At 36.8% G+C, this 18,367-nt stretch overlaps 1 protein-coding gene across 2 annotated transcripts in view; it reads left to right on the top strand.

Annotated features, from left to right (window-relative positions):
* The window catches only part of SEMA5A (semaphorin 5A), a 304,799-nt gene that overhangs the window by 227,582 nt on the left and 58,850 nt on the right, over positions 1–18,367 (top strand). For both annotated transcript variants that reach the window (XM_079301152.1, XM_079301151.1), the window contains 3 exons: positions 3,288–3,469; positions 5,578–5,721; positions 13,415–13,562. In XM_079301152.1, the coding sequence (XP_079157278.1) occupies positions 3,288–3,469; positions 5,578–5,721; positions 13,415–13,562 (474 nt within the window). The remainder of the gene's footprint in view (positions 1–3,287; positions 3,470–5,577; positions 5,722–13,414; positions 13,563–18,367) is intronic.

Raw genomic sequence — 18,367 nt, forward strand, 5'->3', positions numbered from 1 at the left:
CATCTTTGCAGTTTTAAAGCCTTATACACTAAGTAACACATTATTAAGCAGAATGGAAAACTTCATAGAAACTTTCCTCTAAACACAGTATTCTGGAAAACTGCAATCAATTACAATTTTGCTTAGCCAGGCTTTGAAATACTTGTTTTTATAGCATTTTTTTGTGCTGTGCTCACAGGATATATAAGCCAAGATGTAATTAATTTAATTTCGTAGGCAGCTGAGCTGTGTGCATCCTTAACATATGCTAGATATATTCAAAACACTGTTGCAGGCAGAACATAACAGAATATTCAAAACATAGTCTCCCTCTTTTGGTCCCAATTGCTTCCAATATCTTAATTCTCAGTAAAATTACTCTGATTTTTTAACATTGTAGATTTTTTTTTTTTTTTTTAGATTAATAAATAGCCAGTTTCTTCTGAAATTGGATCAGAGGCACTTCTGTTTATACAATATTTTAGTCCAGGATAAAAAGTGTGACCAGTTTCTTTTGAGAAATTATTTCCTACAGAATTATTCATATGGCTGAAGGTTCATTGGGTTTTTTAAAATATTTTCCAGTGGGATAACTTGCAATAACTTGCTGACATTATCTAGGAGCTTTTACATGAAAAGTGAAAATAATTTTAAAAAATGTTTTTCAGGATTTTGTTTTTGGTTGTGCTTTTGGTTTTGTTCGTTTGTTTAACAGAAGTTTGCAACATGAAATGACTATATTTTTACAGTTATTCTCAGAGAAAGTGTAATATGGGATCTGAATTTATTAGGAGCTTCAGGAAGTTCTACAGACTTATTAAACTCTACAAAAAGTAATCTCAAACCAAAGATATCTACAGAGTTGAAAACTGTGGCCTATACTCAGAGTGCAGAGGCACAAAGCAGGAAGATGAGGTGGGTACAGAGAGATTTGAGACAAAGAAAAATATATGGAGGACATTAAGGAGGAAAGGTCTAAGGGTATCTGCAGAAGGGAAAGGGTGACAAAAACAGGGTGGTAGAGAGGGAAAGCAGAGTGTAGCCATGCCACGATGGTCTGCCTGACTGTGATTTTTCCCTTGGAAAAGATTCAGATTGTGAAAGGTTAATGGGCATGGATTCTGGTGAGGGCTGCAAAGGCCCCTCATCAGCACATTTTGCTTTCCTGCAGTTGTATGATGAAATTGTTGGATGTCACTTCAGAAAGGGAGATAGTCACAGAGACAGAACAGGTGAGTCATTGGGAACAGAAGAGACCCCAGAGGCATGATCTTTGCAGATAAAGGAAAAATAATGAATGAAGAGAATATGTCATCACTTTATCTTTTTGAGTTCAAGCTTTCAGCTATGCTTTATGTGTACTTTCTCTGCCACTTAATGTGTATTATGGTAACCATCAACAACTGTTAGCTTGTTAACCATAGAAAAGCTTTAGTGTATAATTATAGGTGCACCAATAAAGATGTTTTGATGCAGCACAGAAACAGAAAGCAGTAAAGGCATTGTTACATCTCTGACATAATTAGATTGGGGACATAGAATTGTTAGTCTGTGGACTACAAGTATTTGTTAGACCAGCAGTGTAAGAGAGGATGAATCTGTTTGTCACTTAAAAGCAAGTATTTATTGTCTTACAAAGCCCTACAATGTAAATTATACATGAGCAAAGGTTGGCAAGTTATTTTCCATAAATAGCTGTCAACAGATTTTGAAATGATGAATTATGGTTATGTCAGTTGTAGCTGACAGAATATATGCATAGCTGTTCTTGCACTAGTAATACTTGTGAAAAAGAAATTGTGGGAATTGTAATTAGTAGTGGAATTATGGTATCTTTGTCACAGTGGAAAGAATCAGCCAGAGTGTCAGTGGAAACATGATTTATGTTGTAATTGAATCTCTTGTATCTTCAAAGTACTCGTGAAATGTAGATTTATCTCACCACCATTAAAATAAATAAAAAGAGTAAAGGAAGTTGCCATTTCAGATTGGTTATGACAACCTACAACTGTAATTCCTGTTTCAATATATAAGCAAATATTAAAGTGGATTAAAAATGACTACAAGTTATTAATGCATGACTACAAGTGACACATATTTATTCTTACTAAGAGTGAATTTAAATGCTACTTAGTCTGCACTTGTTGGTGCTGTTGTCTGGACTGAAAGTTAATATGCAGCAAAAAAAAGACAAATTCCTTAGTATTTAAGTGAAAAAGTGGCCATCATTTCTGTTTATGTTCACAGATTTGTTCACACCTTGCTAAAAGAATATTATGAACATCTGTTTTTGCTGGGAGACGAATTCTCCATGTCCTGCCCCATTTTCTTTAGAAAAACTCATTTTCTAGCTCATTTTTTTTTCATCTGGGAAATGAAGATTCATATTAAATGTGTTACAGCTGCTGGATGGAAACATTCCAGTCAAGATGAGAATGATCTGAACCTTCCAGCCAAAGGTGTTGAGAACTGAATTCTGTGCGAGCAAACTTTCATCATGTAGGGTTAAGTGCTGCTTTTTGGAGATGATTCTAGGATTTATACATATAATTTCATGAAACAATTAGAGACTTTCTGATTTCATCCTTATGAAATGGTACTGTATAACAGACTTCAAAATCTGTTGTTTTTTTTTTTTTTTCAAAAATGTCAGTAATTGCGGAGATTTGAATTTGATCCATCAGTTTTGTTACCCTGGACTATTTCTGTGTTTAGAATCACAGAATTGTTTCATTGGAAAGAAACTGAAAGATCATGTAGTTTCCCCCTGCCAAGGGCAAGAACACCTTCCTCTAGACCAAGTTGCTCAAAGCCCCATCCAGCCTAGCCTTGAGCACTTCCATGTATTGGGCATCCAGAGTTTCTCATGGGAAACCTCTTCCAGTGTCTCATCATCCTTGTAGAGAATTTCTTCTTCATTTCTTCCTTATCCTCTGCTGGCTCTTCCTTTTGATCTTGGGTTTTACAGTCAGTCTCCAGATTCCATTTTTACTGGAAAATTTTAGGAAGTAGGGAATACAGATGACAATTGAGAGGTAGACAAGCATGGTTGTGAAAGGTAACAGTTAGTTGTGATTTCTGTTATTGCTGTGGTGGTGGCATCCAGTGGCTTGGATTGATCAGAAGTTACGGAAATTATGCAGCTACAGGAATTATAAAGTAAATTGCTGTCTGGAAGATGTATATCTCCAGTGAAGGCTGTTTTGGTTGGTGGCTGAAGGCTGAACCTTCACACACAGCAGAATAAAGAAATTGTATGAAGGAATTGTCAAGTCTCAGGTAAGCTTTTCTGTTGTGTTTGTTTCTAGATGAGGAATCTGACAGTGGATGGGCATTTTGGAACGTGGTCACAGTGGAAACCTTGCACCCACACTGACGGTGCCAGTGTTGGCTCCTGCCTCTGCAGGATGCGTGTGTGTGACAGTCCAGCTCCTCAGTGTGGAGGATGGCTGTGTGAAGGACCAACCATGGAGATTGCCAACTGCTCCAGGTATGCAAGACAATGACAGGTTCTACCATTTGTGGTTTAAAATTTTTTAACTTAATCAGAATAAAGCCTACCCTTTGAAATCTCCTCTGAAATCTACTGATCCCGTTCTGTGCATGAAAGGGCAAATGGGACATTGGAAAGTTTCCTCAGACTTGTAGGACAGAGAATGAGTCAGAGGGCAAAGAGTAATTTCAAATGCTGTGTACCAAATAATGTTATCCTCAGGTAATTTTAACAAAAGCTCTGAAAAAACCACAACAGTGTTATAATATCCAAAGTATGATACTTTTTCTCAGTTCTATAATTCAAAAAACTTTATTTCCTGGAAGTTACTGGCTTAAATTTTAGAGATCTCATATTACCATTGTTGTCTTCCATTCTGCCCTGGAAAAATGTTTTTATTGTCTCTTTCAGTTTTATCACAATACCATGTTCTATTATCAGTCTGTATAGAATTCTTTAGCTACTCTTTTGCCTTCTTCAGGAGCTTAACCACTCCCAGAGAAAATGAGTGAGAGCAGATAATTTCAAAGAGACTCAGAACATTATGTATTTGGAACTGCATCAGAATTTCATATTTAATATATTTTACACATGTATTATACATATTTTAATTGGAATATGAAACATATACTGGTGAATTCTGCTTATTTCCAGTGATTCTGGTTTTTGTCTTTTTTTTTTTTAGCACCACAGTCATGTCATGATAGTAGATAAAAGTGGTTACATTTCTGCACCATGTAACTGCAAGCTCTGTAAGGGAAATATTCTATTTTAGGAAAATTATTAAAAATCTAACTATGTATTATATTGTTAGGTCAGGACAGTGATAGAAAAGATAAGCATGCTCTGAGATACTGAACAATCAAACAACAGCTGTCAGGTTGGGATTTGGGACTGGATTTGCATTCTACCTTTGGCATTATTACACTACTGTTTTAATATCTTACTTCCATTAACACTGTTATATTAGTAAGGCACTGTTTTAACTTTTGCTTTTATGATGAAACATCAAAAGCTCAATAAACTTGAGTTTATTTCTGTTTGTGTTCTACCAGTACAAAAACTTTAAGCTAGCCATATAAAGCTTTGGATAACAGCTGAAGTGCATAATTTCTTTTTGGCCTAGGACAGGATATGAAATTCCTTTTCAGATGTTTGTTCTATAGTATTTTTTCTAGGGTGTATTGGAGGGGTCAGGAGTCATTTCTAAATGTTCACAATTGCAAGGTACAGCATGTGAACTCTCTTAGCTTTTTTGTTACATGACAGGCAAGGTATTGACATCTTATCAGAATAACCTGTTGAAATTGAGACCTAATGCATTTTAATGTTTACTTCAGTGTGACAGAGTCTTTTAGGCTGGAAATATTGAGTCCAACAATTAAGAAGCACTGCCTAGTCCAACACTAAACCATGTCCCCAAGTAAAACATTTGCAATCCTTTTAATATTCCAGGCATGGTGACTCCACTATTTCCCTGAACAGCCTTCTTCAATGTTTGGCAACCCTTTTGGTAAAGGATTTTTTACTAATATCTAATCTAAATATCTCTTAACACAACATGATGCCATTTCCTCTCATTCTGTCCCTTGTTAAAATCAAGAGATCAACATCTGGGAGAAGAAACCAGCCCCCACCTCATTACAATCACCTTTCAGGTAGTTGTAGACAGCAATATGGTGTGCTCTGAGCCTCCTTTTCCTTCAGGCTTTTCCTACACTTTCCTTTCAGGCAAGGTAGAAAAATTTGACATTTTAATGTCCCTGAAAATGATATGTGATTTAAAGTCATCTTCAGAACATTGATACAGGAGTTTGTATATGTAGTTTACCCAGAATAAAGCGACCAAAAGCAACTAAATATCTTCGTATCTTTGTAGTTCTTGTGCAAGGAGGTAATTTTAGCAGTTGCTGATTACAAAGCATGAAATGAGGAACATCAGAGCACCTTTTTTCTGGTTCAGTATTCTTGAAGAAATGGAGCACGATGCAGTATTAATGACTTCTACAGAAATATTAATAGGTCAGATTCCGCTGTCAGTCACACCTAATCAGCCATTCGCTATGTATAACAGATGACAGAGCCTGAGCTTTTTATTCTACCAGAAATGGAGGCTGGACACCATGGACTTCTTGGTCACCTTGTAGCACCACTTGTGGAATAGGCTTTCAAGTTCGCCAGCGCTCCTGCAGCAATCCAACCCCTCGGCACGGAGGACGCGTCTGTGTGGGACAGAATCGGGAGGAGAGGTGAGTTTCCTTTTTCCTATTGTCTGTTTTAATTTCTTCTGCCCAGCGGTATTCCACAGGACATTTTCTCCTTTATTTGCCTTGGTTTTCCCTTCCCTCTCCTTTCACTCTCTCCTTACCTTCACTGCTGTACAGTACAGTATTCCCATTAACACAGCAGCGGGTCTGCAGCAGATCTTTCATCTTTTGCTTAGCTTCATCCCTCCTGAGGCACCTGAGAGCTCCTGGTAGCGCCAGAGATTTGTGCTGAAGCAACGTGCTGCTGTCCCTTGAGACCCTGAAAATTGATTCTCCTTGAAAATTGATTGCACTGTTTGAATTTTAACTCATCCAGCTTCAAGACCTGGAATTCTGAGCAAAATATAATAAGGTCACAGCACAATGTTACTGATGCTATGAGTTCATTTTTTCTGTTGTAAATGAATTAAGCATTTCTATAACATGAAAGGAAGTTTCAAGGGCTTTGTTTTCCATTCAATTAATATAATACACCTTCAACTCAGATATCTTTAGTAAGGTTTCAAGTTTGGTGGGTTTTTTTTAATAGTTTGCCTATATTTTTTAACCCCTGAGCAGACCAAGTTAGTACCAACATACTGTTTTGGCACCAGACTAATTATTTTGTCACTAGCTCAGAATGTCAAGTTCAGGACTTCCATTCTGTTTTACATGCACCCTAATTACATCTCTAATTTATGTGGACCCTACATGCATCTCTACTTTTTGTGTTTCCACAAATTAAATAATAATTAAATATTTTTTTAAATCAAGCTAGAATATATTCAGATAAACTGCAACTCTTACATGCATTATGTTATTTCCAGAAGCCTACCAGAAAGCTAGATAGCAGAAGACTTGCATTGGTGTGAAAATTTGGAGTCCTGTAGCCATCCATTCCAAGAGATGTATGCAGATATGTTTCCTCCCAATATGCACTTACAACTTACCTCAGTGTTTCTGTATGGATGATGTAGTATCCTATATTGCTGTTGGATTTAAACTAAAGTCAGTAACCTTTATGAGGAGTTTCAGTGAGGCATTTAATTAAACATCAACTCCAGCATTTCTTCAGATTAAGAGATTCACTGGAGCAAGGTTGCATCACACATTTATGTATCAATGGATCACCAGGGACCTGGTCCTTCTAACTCTTAAATGCAAAGGATCAGTATCACAGAACATGTGGACGTTTCTCACTGTTTCAAGGCCATGAATATTTCCCATTTCGTTCCAGAGGAGAGGATTTTGCTCTTTTGTAAATTACTTTCTGAAAATAGGTTGCCCAACCAGAAAGCCATCACCATCAAACATAGAGTGTATCTGCTGTTATTTAGCTCTGTCCCAGCATGAATAACAGTTATTGATTTTCCTGAACTGAGAGGTCAGTCCAGGGCAGAATTCAATGACACTAAACATGCAAAAAAATAGTTGAGTTTGGAGAGACTTTGGGGTGAGGGACTATAGTTGGTAATAGTAATTGTTCATTTTAGTTTAACACAGAATAAAAGTTTGATAAAAAGTTTCACAGAGATAAAGAAAACCATGAGAAATACTTTCTTAATTATATGAGCATTCAGACAATGGGTGCATTGTGAAAGCAGTTACAAACTGGAAAGGGACTTATGATGAGTTGAAATAATAGCAGTCCAGAAGGATTGAATTTTTTATGCAACAGTTCTGAAGCAACAATAAGCTTATGTTACTTTGCTTTTGTAGTCTGCAGTTTATTTGTCTTTTCTATCTCCATCCAGTTCAGCAGCAATCTGGGATGAATATGCCTGTGAGTTTACTGCAGGATGCCTTTTTTTTCTCAGAGTTCTTCTGTCACTGTTTTCTGTCTGTTTGAAAGACCCTTCACTCCCTATAGCCCTGCACCTTTCTCAGTCACAGCTTGACCACAGCTGACCTTCCTGCCTCTAGCTTGGTTTTGTTTACTATCCATCTTATGTCCTGATAGTTTTAATTATTTTTAAGTGCCTTTAATATTTTTTTCAGAGGGTGTGGTAAGTTAGGAAATTTTGTCAAATAATTTTAAAGCAGCTAGAGGAATGAGGCATCAGTTATTTGCCAGGATTTTTGTCAGTGTTAAGCCAAGTACTTGGATAAATCTTTTCAGAACTGTAAAAAGCAGAAAGTCCTGGGATATTTGCCAGCCAGGGCCCATCCCATCACCCGCAGCAGGGGAACAGGGCAAGCCTGGAGATTGTCACCAGATCCAGCAAAGAGTCTAGATTCTAGTGACATCATGACAATGAGAGAAGTCCAGGTAGGAAGCTAAACCACAGGCCAGGGTTAGGATCAGGTTAAACAGAGCTCTCTGTGTGGGTGAAGGACCCAGGGGGAACTGGTTGGGGCCATTAGTTTTATGAGTGTCCTCACAGCTCTGCCAGCTTATTTTGAGCTGTGAGGGCAATGGAGTACCAGCATTTAGAGTAGTATAATTTCACTATTTCACTCTCATTGAGTTACATCAGCACCAAATGGAAACAGTTCCTTTGAGTCCATAACATTCAGGCAGGCTGAACAAATATTACGTGTGCAGTAACTCCTGGGAAACATTTACTGGTTTTGTATCCAAAGTGCTAAGAGGAGCTTCTCAGATTTTCTTATTTGAATCAACCAATGTTTATAAACAGCCTAACAGTTCACTTTTTTGATGATCCAGCTCATATGTAAAATGAATATATATTTAGTGTTAGTAAAAATTTGAATTTGGTTTACACATTGAGTGCATTTGTCTTTGTAGACGTGCGTACTCTAATCACCTTCACATGTTCAGGGGTATAAATATAGGATTCAGTTTCCACAGCCATCTACGTGCCAAACTTTGAAACAGCATTTCAACAAACAGTGATTTCAGTAGAAATACTGTACATAACTCCATAGAAAGCAAACACAAAAAAGGCAGCGTATATCTGAGGTAAATTTACCCCCAGATGTGGATACATATTCAGCTTGAGAGTATTTGTTCGTGTGTTAAGAGCTAAATGTTTGTCTAAGATATATTTGTTTTACCTCATGAAAGCCATGATCCTATCATGGCTAATGTATCAGGCAGCTCTCTGCTTGCTGTCCATTCCCTTGAAATCAATGGCAATATTTGCCAATTTAAAGCATTGAAGATAGGTTAAACTGTTTCATGCTCTGCTGCTAAAGGGGTGTGTGGGAAGGGGGGGAAAGCAGTTGAGAGATAACAGCAAATACTCATATTACAAAGCAAATACCCCTTGTAGAAGTAGGTCAAAAGTGCAGCTAATGTGCATTTAGACAGAATATGGAGAGGGAGTAAAAATAGCATTTCAATAAAATTTTCTAATCAGATAATAATTTTATAGTTAAAACTCCAGATGGAAGACATCTTGATGAATTCCTTAGGGACTTAATTTTTCTGATTTTTCCTGTATAAGAAATATTCACTGCTGGAAATTCTCTAGATCTTAGTTTATAAAGTCTGTAGTATCCTGTCTTGACAATATCATAGAGTGAGAATGTTTATCCTTTCTGTGGAAGATGCTGTAGATATGGCCTCATTAAGTCCACTGGTCCCCCTCCTATCTGTGCAGAAATGAGGGGCATTAAAATGACAATCCCTTGCTTTCAGTGGATGCACTTATCTTTTATTACACAGGAAAGAATAGAAAAAAACCCCATGGCAATTAGAAAAGTAAATTGGCTGCAGACAAGGAGTAAATGTTTGAAAGCCCTGGATATTTTGGGATGTATAAAACAATTAGAAGCAGAACATGTTGTCACATTATTTTGTGCACTGTTCTCAAACATTCAGCTTTTGGGCTTGTTTCCATGAGAAAGAGGAACTTCTGAGAGTCAAGTGCCTGCTCTATGTTGCACTGCTTGTTTCTGAGCACTGTGAACAAGCCCAGTTCACTTCAGCAGAGCAGCTTAAGCACCACAAGGCTTTAGGCTTGCTAGCACTCCCATGGATATCTTGTCTTCTGGGAAGTGTCTGTTCCCACCCTCCTTGCTTTCTCTGCTCCCTCCTCTTCCAGAAAGAAGCCCCTGGGACCACATGCCACCTTCCACAGTCTCTTGGATGGTATTTCTGTCAGTGTAACAATCTCAATCCAGTAAGGCATGTGCATGTCATGTGCCTGCCTTCAGTTAAAGAAATATGGCATTCCCATCAGCTTTGGTATCCCAAAATCTGCATCCCAGTAAATCACCAGCTGGTGATCAGTGCTACCCACCACAGAGCAATACACTGCACAGGAAGGGGCAGGTAGGGAAGAAGCTTGGTTTGTTTTCCTTAAACACATGGTAGTATAACCTAGTTTAAGTTCAAAATTACAAAGTGTTTAAATAACATCTCTCTGTGGAATAGAAAGGGCATATTTGTAACTGTCATGCAGTTAGCCTGTACTACTCAGTGCTGGATAGCAGCAGCACTGAAATAAATTTAATAAATTTATGTCTTACTTAAGCTTGAGATCTTTATAGAAACAAGAATAGTAATGCCAGTTGCACTGAAAGTGTAGTTGTAAAATTTGCAGTAGGCACTAATAGCTGTGGATGCAACTGGACCAAGGATGTTCACCCTTCCCCCAGTATGACAATTCCTTTATTAGGGCATTTGAACTTGGGTTCACTTCAAGAGATATGTGAAGGGTCACTGTACAAAACCCACATTTCTCTAGGCTGTTCTCCATTTTGACCTCACTGCAGTTAGGTTAGGGGAGAGGGCAGTGGTTTCACAGATTCAAGTTTCTTGAATTGCATGTTTTGTTGAATTACTGTAAAACGTTAGCCCTGTGGGTCCTGAGAACAAAATTAAGAGGGGAAGAAAGAGCAAAAGGGAAAAAGGATTGCTGAGTGACTTGAAATGCAGCCAAGAACAGATATAATGAAACTTGGCTCAAATCCCCATGCTGTAGCACAGTTCTCAAAGATCAATTGCAGGGATGTATCTAGCTGTGAAAACATACCTGATGTTTTTAGAGGCTGGTTGGCTGAAATTGAAATAAGAATCTACTTGTATACTATGCTGGGTTTTTTTTGCTTGTTCTTTTTTTTTTTTTTTTTTTTTTTTCATTTTGTTTTCCTGGGAAAAAAAAAGGGAAAAATTGACTGTGTTGACTTAAAAAAATAAAAACAAATCCAAAGCTGTTTCCTGAATTGAAGTAGTTTGCATAGAGATTTTAGGGCTTTTTTTCAGCGGCATCTTTAATTAGTGTTGGTTAACAGAATTGCCAGCCCTTTGAAGTGCTTACAGTGAAGGGTCACTGTTATTAGGTTTCTTTTCTGTTTCCTACTGAAGTGAGAGGGTAGTAGGTCAGGCACATAGACACCAGAAGAGCCACTGCATTGTGGCATGACTGTCTCAAAGTGAGACCTGCCATAACTAACTTCAGGTATTCACGAATGTTTATGTGTGAGTCAGGTGTCTGAACTTCCACTGTGGTCTGTACAAATTTAGTCAATACAGGCTGTGGAAGACAGTAATTTTTGTGCTTTTGCTATATATTCTTTGACTTCTTCAAATCAATCATTCTGGTCTCCCTAGCTTGTATTGACAACATTTCCATTGCCTTTAATGGCTGCTTAGATGTCTGTCTCCCACATAGCACTTATATATATATAAGAAAATCAATCTGCAAATTGAAGGATGCATTTATATGACTTTTGCTTTAGGGTAACATAAACCATATTTTTAACTGGGCTGTTTCTTTCCATGAGCTGTTGCTCAAGTTAGATGACTGCTTCAATTTTAGATATCTACAGTGTACATACCTTCATTTTAAGGCACGACAAGTTCCTTAATTTTATTCTGCATGGCTGAATATTGGTAATTCTCAACTTCATGGCAGATTTACTCTAGTTTCAGTGTGTCTCCCAAATTAACTTAACATATCTTCATTAAGAACTGAAATTATGCAAAGTTTGTGCTAATTTAACTAAATAAATGCTGATGTTACATTTATATTTTATTGACTACACATTCTCAACAAATGATCTAGAAGAAACTATCACACACATTCACATAAATGACTGCATGTGACAAAGAATGTGTGCAGTTGGAGTTCTGGGGGAAGAATACCCAGGCACAGAACATTCCTGTGTTTCTTTAATGATGTCATAATATGAACTGTAATGTGTGTACCAAAATCACACACTGAAGAATTCTGACACCAGATTCATAAATATTGAGGGTTTGTGCAATTTTTCCTCAGTTTCCAGAGAAAAGGTCAATACAAGCTATGAATAATTTTACTAACTTCTGTAACTCTACAGAAGCAGAAAACTAGATGTCACTCCCCTATTAACCCCACTCCCAATCCTTAGATTTTGATGGAGTTACCCAGACCTAGGGACAAAATTTGAATTTTAGGCTCCAGCACATGTGATAAATCTACTTTCATATGTTACTTATACCACCAGCATTACTTTTTTCTCTCCACAGAGTTCCAAATGTTAAAATTCTTTATAAATAAGGATAAAGGAGAATTAGAGCTTGCAGATATTGAAGCTTTATGGAAAAAAAAAAACCAAAAAAACTGTTGTTTTTTTTCTTGTTGAAAATGACAACTGTTCATACTGTCATTTTTCCTTTTGTAGAAAATTAATAACTGGAGTATTAGAGTCAGTTTTTAGTGTCGAAGTGTGCCAGAAAATGAAAACTTGTTAGAAGGGCAAGAAGACATTGGATTTTGAATGATTGGTGTAAAACTGAGGAAATACTCTATCAGATTGATTTGTTCATTCAGTCAGTATTGTGATACGAGCTACCCAGATGCATCCATAAAATCTCAGAGAATTTCTTCAGGTTTGTCTGTTTCCTGGCTATAGTGTGTGATTGCTTTATCTAAGTAAGAACTTAGTCTCTTAGAGAGCCCCTAGTCATAGTTGCTGATGGCCCAAATCCTTTGGACCTGTGTAGAGTTTCCTTAAAAAGCAGCATATACTATGGCTAGAATTATTGGATGGCATACTCAAAAAATCAGGAATCTAAGGTTTCTACAAAAATTGAAAACATTCAGCTGAAGCTGGGACCTTCCCACATGTCTGAATGTATTGTTACAATAATGACAACTTAATAGTGCTTCCCTCAAGAACCTACTAGGCCTCTGAATCAATTTGCAGCCTACAGGAAAATCCTTCAAAGATTATAATAGCTAAAAACACTCTTTAAAAGATAAAGTAGTAACATTGCAAGCAAGTGCAGTTCTTTATGCCTAGAATCAATGTTTTTGCTTTTATATTGCCCATAGAAGCAGAGACACTATGAAAAGCAAAAAGCAAGTGTAGCTATCTGAAGATGAGAGATGGATCCTAATCAATTCTTAGCTGGAGACAGATAAAAGACTGCCTGCATGATGTTTGCCTTCTGTTTGGTTGACTGCCACAGAGGGATAGCCACAACTGGTTGTAATACAGTAGTTTGCAATCTTGCTTACGTGACCGCAGCACAATCGTGTGGCTGCATTGCATGGAATGTATAAAGTCAATGAGTAAAGCAAACAAATGCTCCACCCACACAACTGCAACCTAAAAAACCTCATTCAAATGTTTAGACACTGTGTGAAGTATGACAACTGTTAGTTGAGTAGGGAGAGGCTCTTTGTATGAAATATTTCTCTGTACAAATATTTATCTGCATTATGCAAATGAGGGAGGTTTTTGGGGAGGTCTTGCCTTGATAATGAATAGATTCTTTGCCTCCTTATTTCTCTTCTCACAGGTACTGCAACGAGCATCTGCTGTGTCCCCCCCACGTGTTTTGGACGGGCTGGGGGCCGTGGGAGCGCTGCACGGCTCAGTGCGGAGGAGGGATCCAGGCACGGCGCAGGACCTGTGAAAATGGTCCTGACTGTCCTGGCTGCGGCGTGGTAAGCAGCTTCAGGCTTTCTCTTCATCAGATATCTAGGGCCACATGCCACAGATGTCTCTGTGTCACAGAATCATAAGATCATGTCAGTTCAAAAGGATCTCTGAGGTTGTGAAGTCCAGCCATTAACCCAGATCTGCCAACTCCTCCATTGAACCATACTCCCAGGTGCCTCATCTGCGGGTGTTTTAAATACCTGCAGGGTTGGTGACCCTGCCACTTCTCTGGGAACTCTGATCCAGTGCTTGACAACCCTTTCAGTGCAGAAATTTTTCCTAATATCCAATCTAAACCTCCTCTGGCAAAACTTGAAGCCGTTTCCACCTGTCCTAACAAAAATCCTCTATACCCATAATGCATCTATATATATCTGTATGCTCAACACCAAATACGAGTAGTCACCAGACTCTTTTTCTCTCTGTGCTGCTTGTGTGTGCTGAAATCCACAAAATTTGTCAATCTGAAATATATATAATTCGGCTTTCTGACAGTATCATCTAGAATTTAAGCTTCTTGAGACCAGGTTGGTACAGATGTGTCATTGCACGTTTATAGTGGTTTTTAATTTTTATCATCAGAGTGCAAAGGAATCCTGGCTATGAGCCCAGGACTCCAGTGTTCTGTATAGCAGAGAAAGAGCTAAGTTTCACATCTAAATGCAGTGAATACATGGAAGCACCAGCAAAGTGCTGAGGTGAGATTGGATAGCAGCAGTGATCTTGGCACAGCAGCAGGTTAGCAGCTGTCAGGCTTTGAATCTACAGTGGGATGATTTGTATGAATAGAAGTGGTTTATTTGTTCATTAAGAGAAATATATGGGAAAACATGTAGGAGATTTGTCTTATATCTGAACAAATACAGGTGGGTAGGTAAAGGTAGAATATTTTTTTTTCTTTTCACAATTAAATCAATTTTTATATATCTTAATTTGAGAGAGGCCTAATTCTGAGATTTGTCATAATCTGTGGTCTGCTTGTTAGATTGGCAGTAATTCAATACTAAAGAAAGGATAATTTATTACCTTTTTCTAATCTGAAAATTCTGTGCATTTTCCCAGGATTTATTCTGTTTTTAAAATTTATTCTGATGATAGAATTGCATTTTCAGTAGATTAAAAACATCCAAGAGGGTTGTTCTTTTATTTCAGTTGAACTTTAAGAATTAACCCAATAGAATTAGAATTCTATCAAGTTTTCCAAAATACTTGGCTCTTCTGATGGTTCACCAAAAAAGATGACATATGGTCTAGATCTATTGTTAAACTTTCCTGATTCTCAAGAAGAGAGCACAGTATGAAGGTTTTCTCCCTCATTTGTTCCTATTTATCCTATAATAATATTTGTGAAATATAAGGACATTTTATTTTGCAGAGAATCTTCCCATTGTCTTAAATCAAAAATATGTGACTCTAATTTTCTTGGAAAGCTCTATGAGGAAAGTAGGAAAACTTTTACTGTAAAAATCTCTTATTATAACTAATTTGAGATTAATGGTACTGGGGTTTGTAATTTATTAACAGTCTTAGCACATACTCTGCTGCACCACAGAATAGTTACCAGTTCAGCTATGGAAATGTTCTGGAAATTTTTTTATTAGAAAATTATTGTGTTGATGGTTTCAAGCTTTGGAGTATATAGTTGTCTTGCTAAAACCTAGGCACCAATGAAAACCCATCCAGTGTAGTAATCCTTTGTAAACCCTGGTGTTCTTGCAAGACAAAGGATTGTGGTATAAAGGCTGTATTCTGTTTAAATTTCACTGAATTTGAACCTTTGACTCAGAGGCTTTGCAGCCATAGCAGGGCCTAGTCACCAGGTGTAGCTGGAGAAAAAGGACTTATTTCTTCTCAGTTTGTTTCATTAATCTAAGAAGGTGCTAGTAGAAATATTTTTATGCCTTCTTGTAACTGTTGAATGGATTAAATATTTATATTAATATAGTCTTATGAGTGAGGAGCACAGATATGAAACTTGTTAGATGTGCTTCTGCTTCAACCAAATTTTCAGTTTTATTGTAGTAAGTATGTATTTTTCCAAACAGTTGGAATTACAGATTTTTACTGTAGTGAATAATGGAGAAGTTAGTGTGTCTTCTTGCTACTATTTTCCATTCTTTACTGGTTATAGTGATACTCACCTTAGGCTGCATAAGATATTTAGTGAATTTAGTTTATTTCAAAAATATTTTATCCTGAATATCTCTGAGTACTTGAGAAGCTAAAAAATCTCAGGAAGTGTTGCAGTGAAAGTGGTAGTAATCTATACTATCTACTGTTTTTTTTTTTGTCTGGAGTAAAAGATATTATGACCCAAATATTTACTAGGTGAATTAAGGGCATAGTTGGGAGTAGACTCAGGGATCTAAAGTGCCTGGTTCTCTCTACCATTAAATGATAACTTTGAATTGTAACGAGAATCTCCAGGTTTCTGATTTACCTTCTTCAGTGAGGATGAACTCTTCAAAACTTTCACATTTGAGCAGCATGAGTTGGAGCTGAATAGTTCAGTGTCTTTGTGAAGAGAAGAAAAAAGGGTAGAGGCCTGGAGAACTTATTACTTAAGAAGATAGTAACTATATTAGGCTTCATTTCCTCTTGAAATGAAAAGAAATTTTTGATGCATCAGAGGTATAGGATGGATTAAATGTTGTCTTCAGACCCCTTTTAAATGTGCCAATTTTTTGTTTTTTAGGGAATTTTGGAAAAAAAACCCAACAACAATAAAACCTGTTTTTTATAAAATTTAAGGAAGGGAGTCTTACAATATACTTGCCAGCAGTGTCAGGGGACCAGATTTAATTTCTTAGGAGAACCTGCCTCTTCTGTTTTCCAATCTGCAACCTGGCTGTGAGACTGCAGTATAGCCAATGCTAATCTATTTTTCTGTCCTTATTTTGCAATTTTTACCATATTAGTGGCTATTGTCTGTGTTCGCCTAATGATTCATACCACATAATTTTCAATGAACAGTGTTTTTCCCTTTTAGTTTGATTGTATTGCTCCTAGGCTGCAATATCACAGCAGGCAGCCACTGCCTGTGCTTTTCTTTTTGCATGTTTCTCATCAGATGGTTCCTTGACTTTATCTGTCTTATAGCAGATATCAGCCAAGCCACTTGAATATTTTTTCTCAGGACTCACTATTCCCTGCCATTATTTCCAACTTATTTTATAAAATAATAATGATAAATCTGTTGATGCATATAAGTATTCCACAGAGATAAAACCATGATGGTATCTTAAAGATGCATCTGTTGCTTAAGTGCACTCAATACATGAAAATGGATGGCCAGAGAATTAGAACTGAAGGCATTTCACTGAATATATAAAACCATAAATCAATATGATAGAGGAGAATTAGACCACAGAGACTCATAAAGGTCAAAAAGATGAAGTTCAAAATGAAAATCTGGAGTCATAAGGACCTGTCAAAGTCTTTAAGTAAAACAAAACTACTAAAGAGTTCTTAAAATTGTCTAATGAGATAGAACCATCACAACCAAATTTAAGAGCAGCTAAAATCTGGTAATAGAAAGCTTTAGCAGATCACAAAACAGGTATTAATCCCGTGTAAGCAGGTGATACAGAGAAGGAACTGTGGAATTTTCTGGACTGTGCTAATGTGACTCAGAGGACCAACATCTTCAGATTTTACAGCATACTCAGATAAGCTGTATGTTTCCATCAGAAAATACTTCTTTTCCCTTGAGAAGCATAATCTCACATGAATTTGCCTCAGGCCAGTAATAAAACAATAACTTTTTAAAAGAATTATTAATAGAATGAGGAATTTGTTTGAGGCTTCAGTTGGGTGACGTGCTTTATGTGTATATTTGTCTGTGTTCCCATTTCAGTCACACTAACATGTACATTAATCTTAGTTTTTGTAGTGGGAGTCTGGTAAAATGTATGTACTTTACACATACCAAAACAAAGCATGCTGTGTTTTGCTATAAAAAAAAAAAAAAAAGGTTTGGAATTTCTAGTCCAGAAAAGTGATCAGAAAATACAATTTTTATTCTACTTTCTTTGTAGTTCTTTTTTAAGTTTCCATTTGACTTAAGAAAAAAAAAAACCCACAAAACAATCCCACAAGCATGATATATAAGAAATTGTTATATTTATGTGATGATTTCCTACAATCTCATTTCCTTTTTCCAATCTTTTTTCTTCTGTAATGCAAACTCCATTGGCTATTAATTGTTTTGGGGTGTTTTATTGCCTTTTAAAAGTTTAATAAAGTAGAACCTCTCTTCTTTTGATGTTGCACATGCTACTGCAATTGTAAGCAATAACAAGTTATTTAAAGAGCATAAAACCAAAAAAAAACCCCAAAATCATAATAAATAGTTTCAGAAAATGCTTAAACATATTGATCAGTGGTACCTGTCAGCTTACCTTGGCCAGTAAAGTGAGTTACCAGCTTGGCATTGATGTTCAAGGTAAATGTCAAATATAAACTGGTTGAACTGACAGGCATATGTATCCAAATGTGAGCTGTTTAAGGTGGTATTTGGGCACACATCCAGTAATCATTTTGCAGTTTCAAATATTTAATTTTGAAAAAGAGGCTAAACTGTAAATTATTTTCTATCTTTCATAGAATAGTGTGAAGCATCCCTTTTCTGAGAAATGTAATTTTTAAAGTAACTTAAAGCTGTGAAATATGTTTTTACCTGCTAGGTAACTATTCACACTATTCAGTTCAACCTGTGACAACTGACACTGACTCCAGTCCTGTTCTGAGATTCCTGTAGCAAGTTTTTTCAGGGACTTCCAGGTCATGCAAAATAACTTCTTTCATGGAC

This window comes from Erithacus rubecula (assembly GCF_903797595.1).
Source record: "Erithacus rubecula genome assembly, chromosome: 3".
NCBI lineage: Eukaryota > Metazoa > Chordata > Aves > Passeriformes > Muscicapidae > Erithacus > Erithacus rubecula.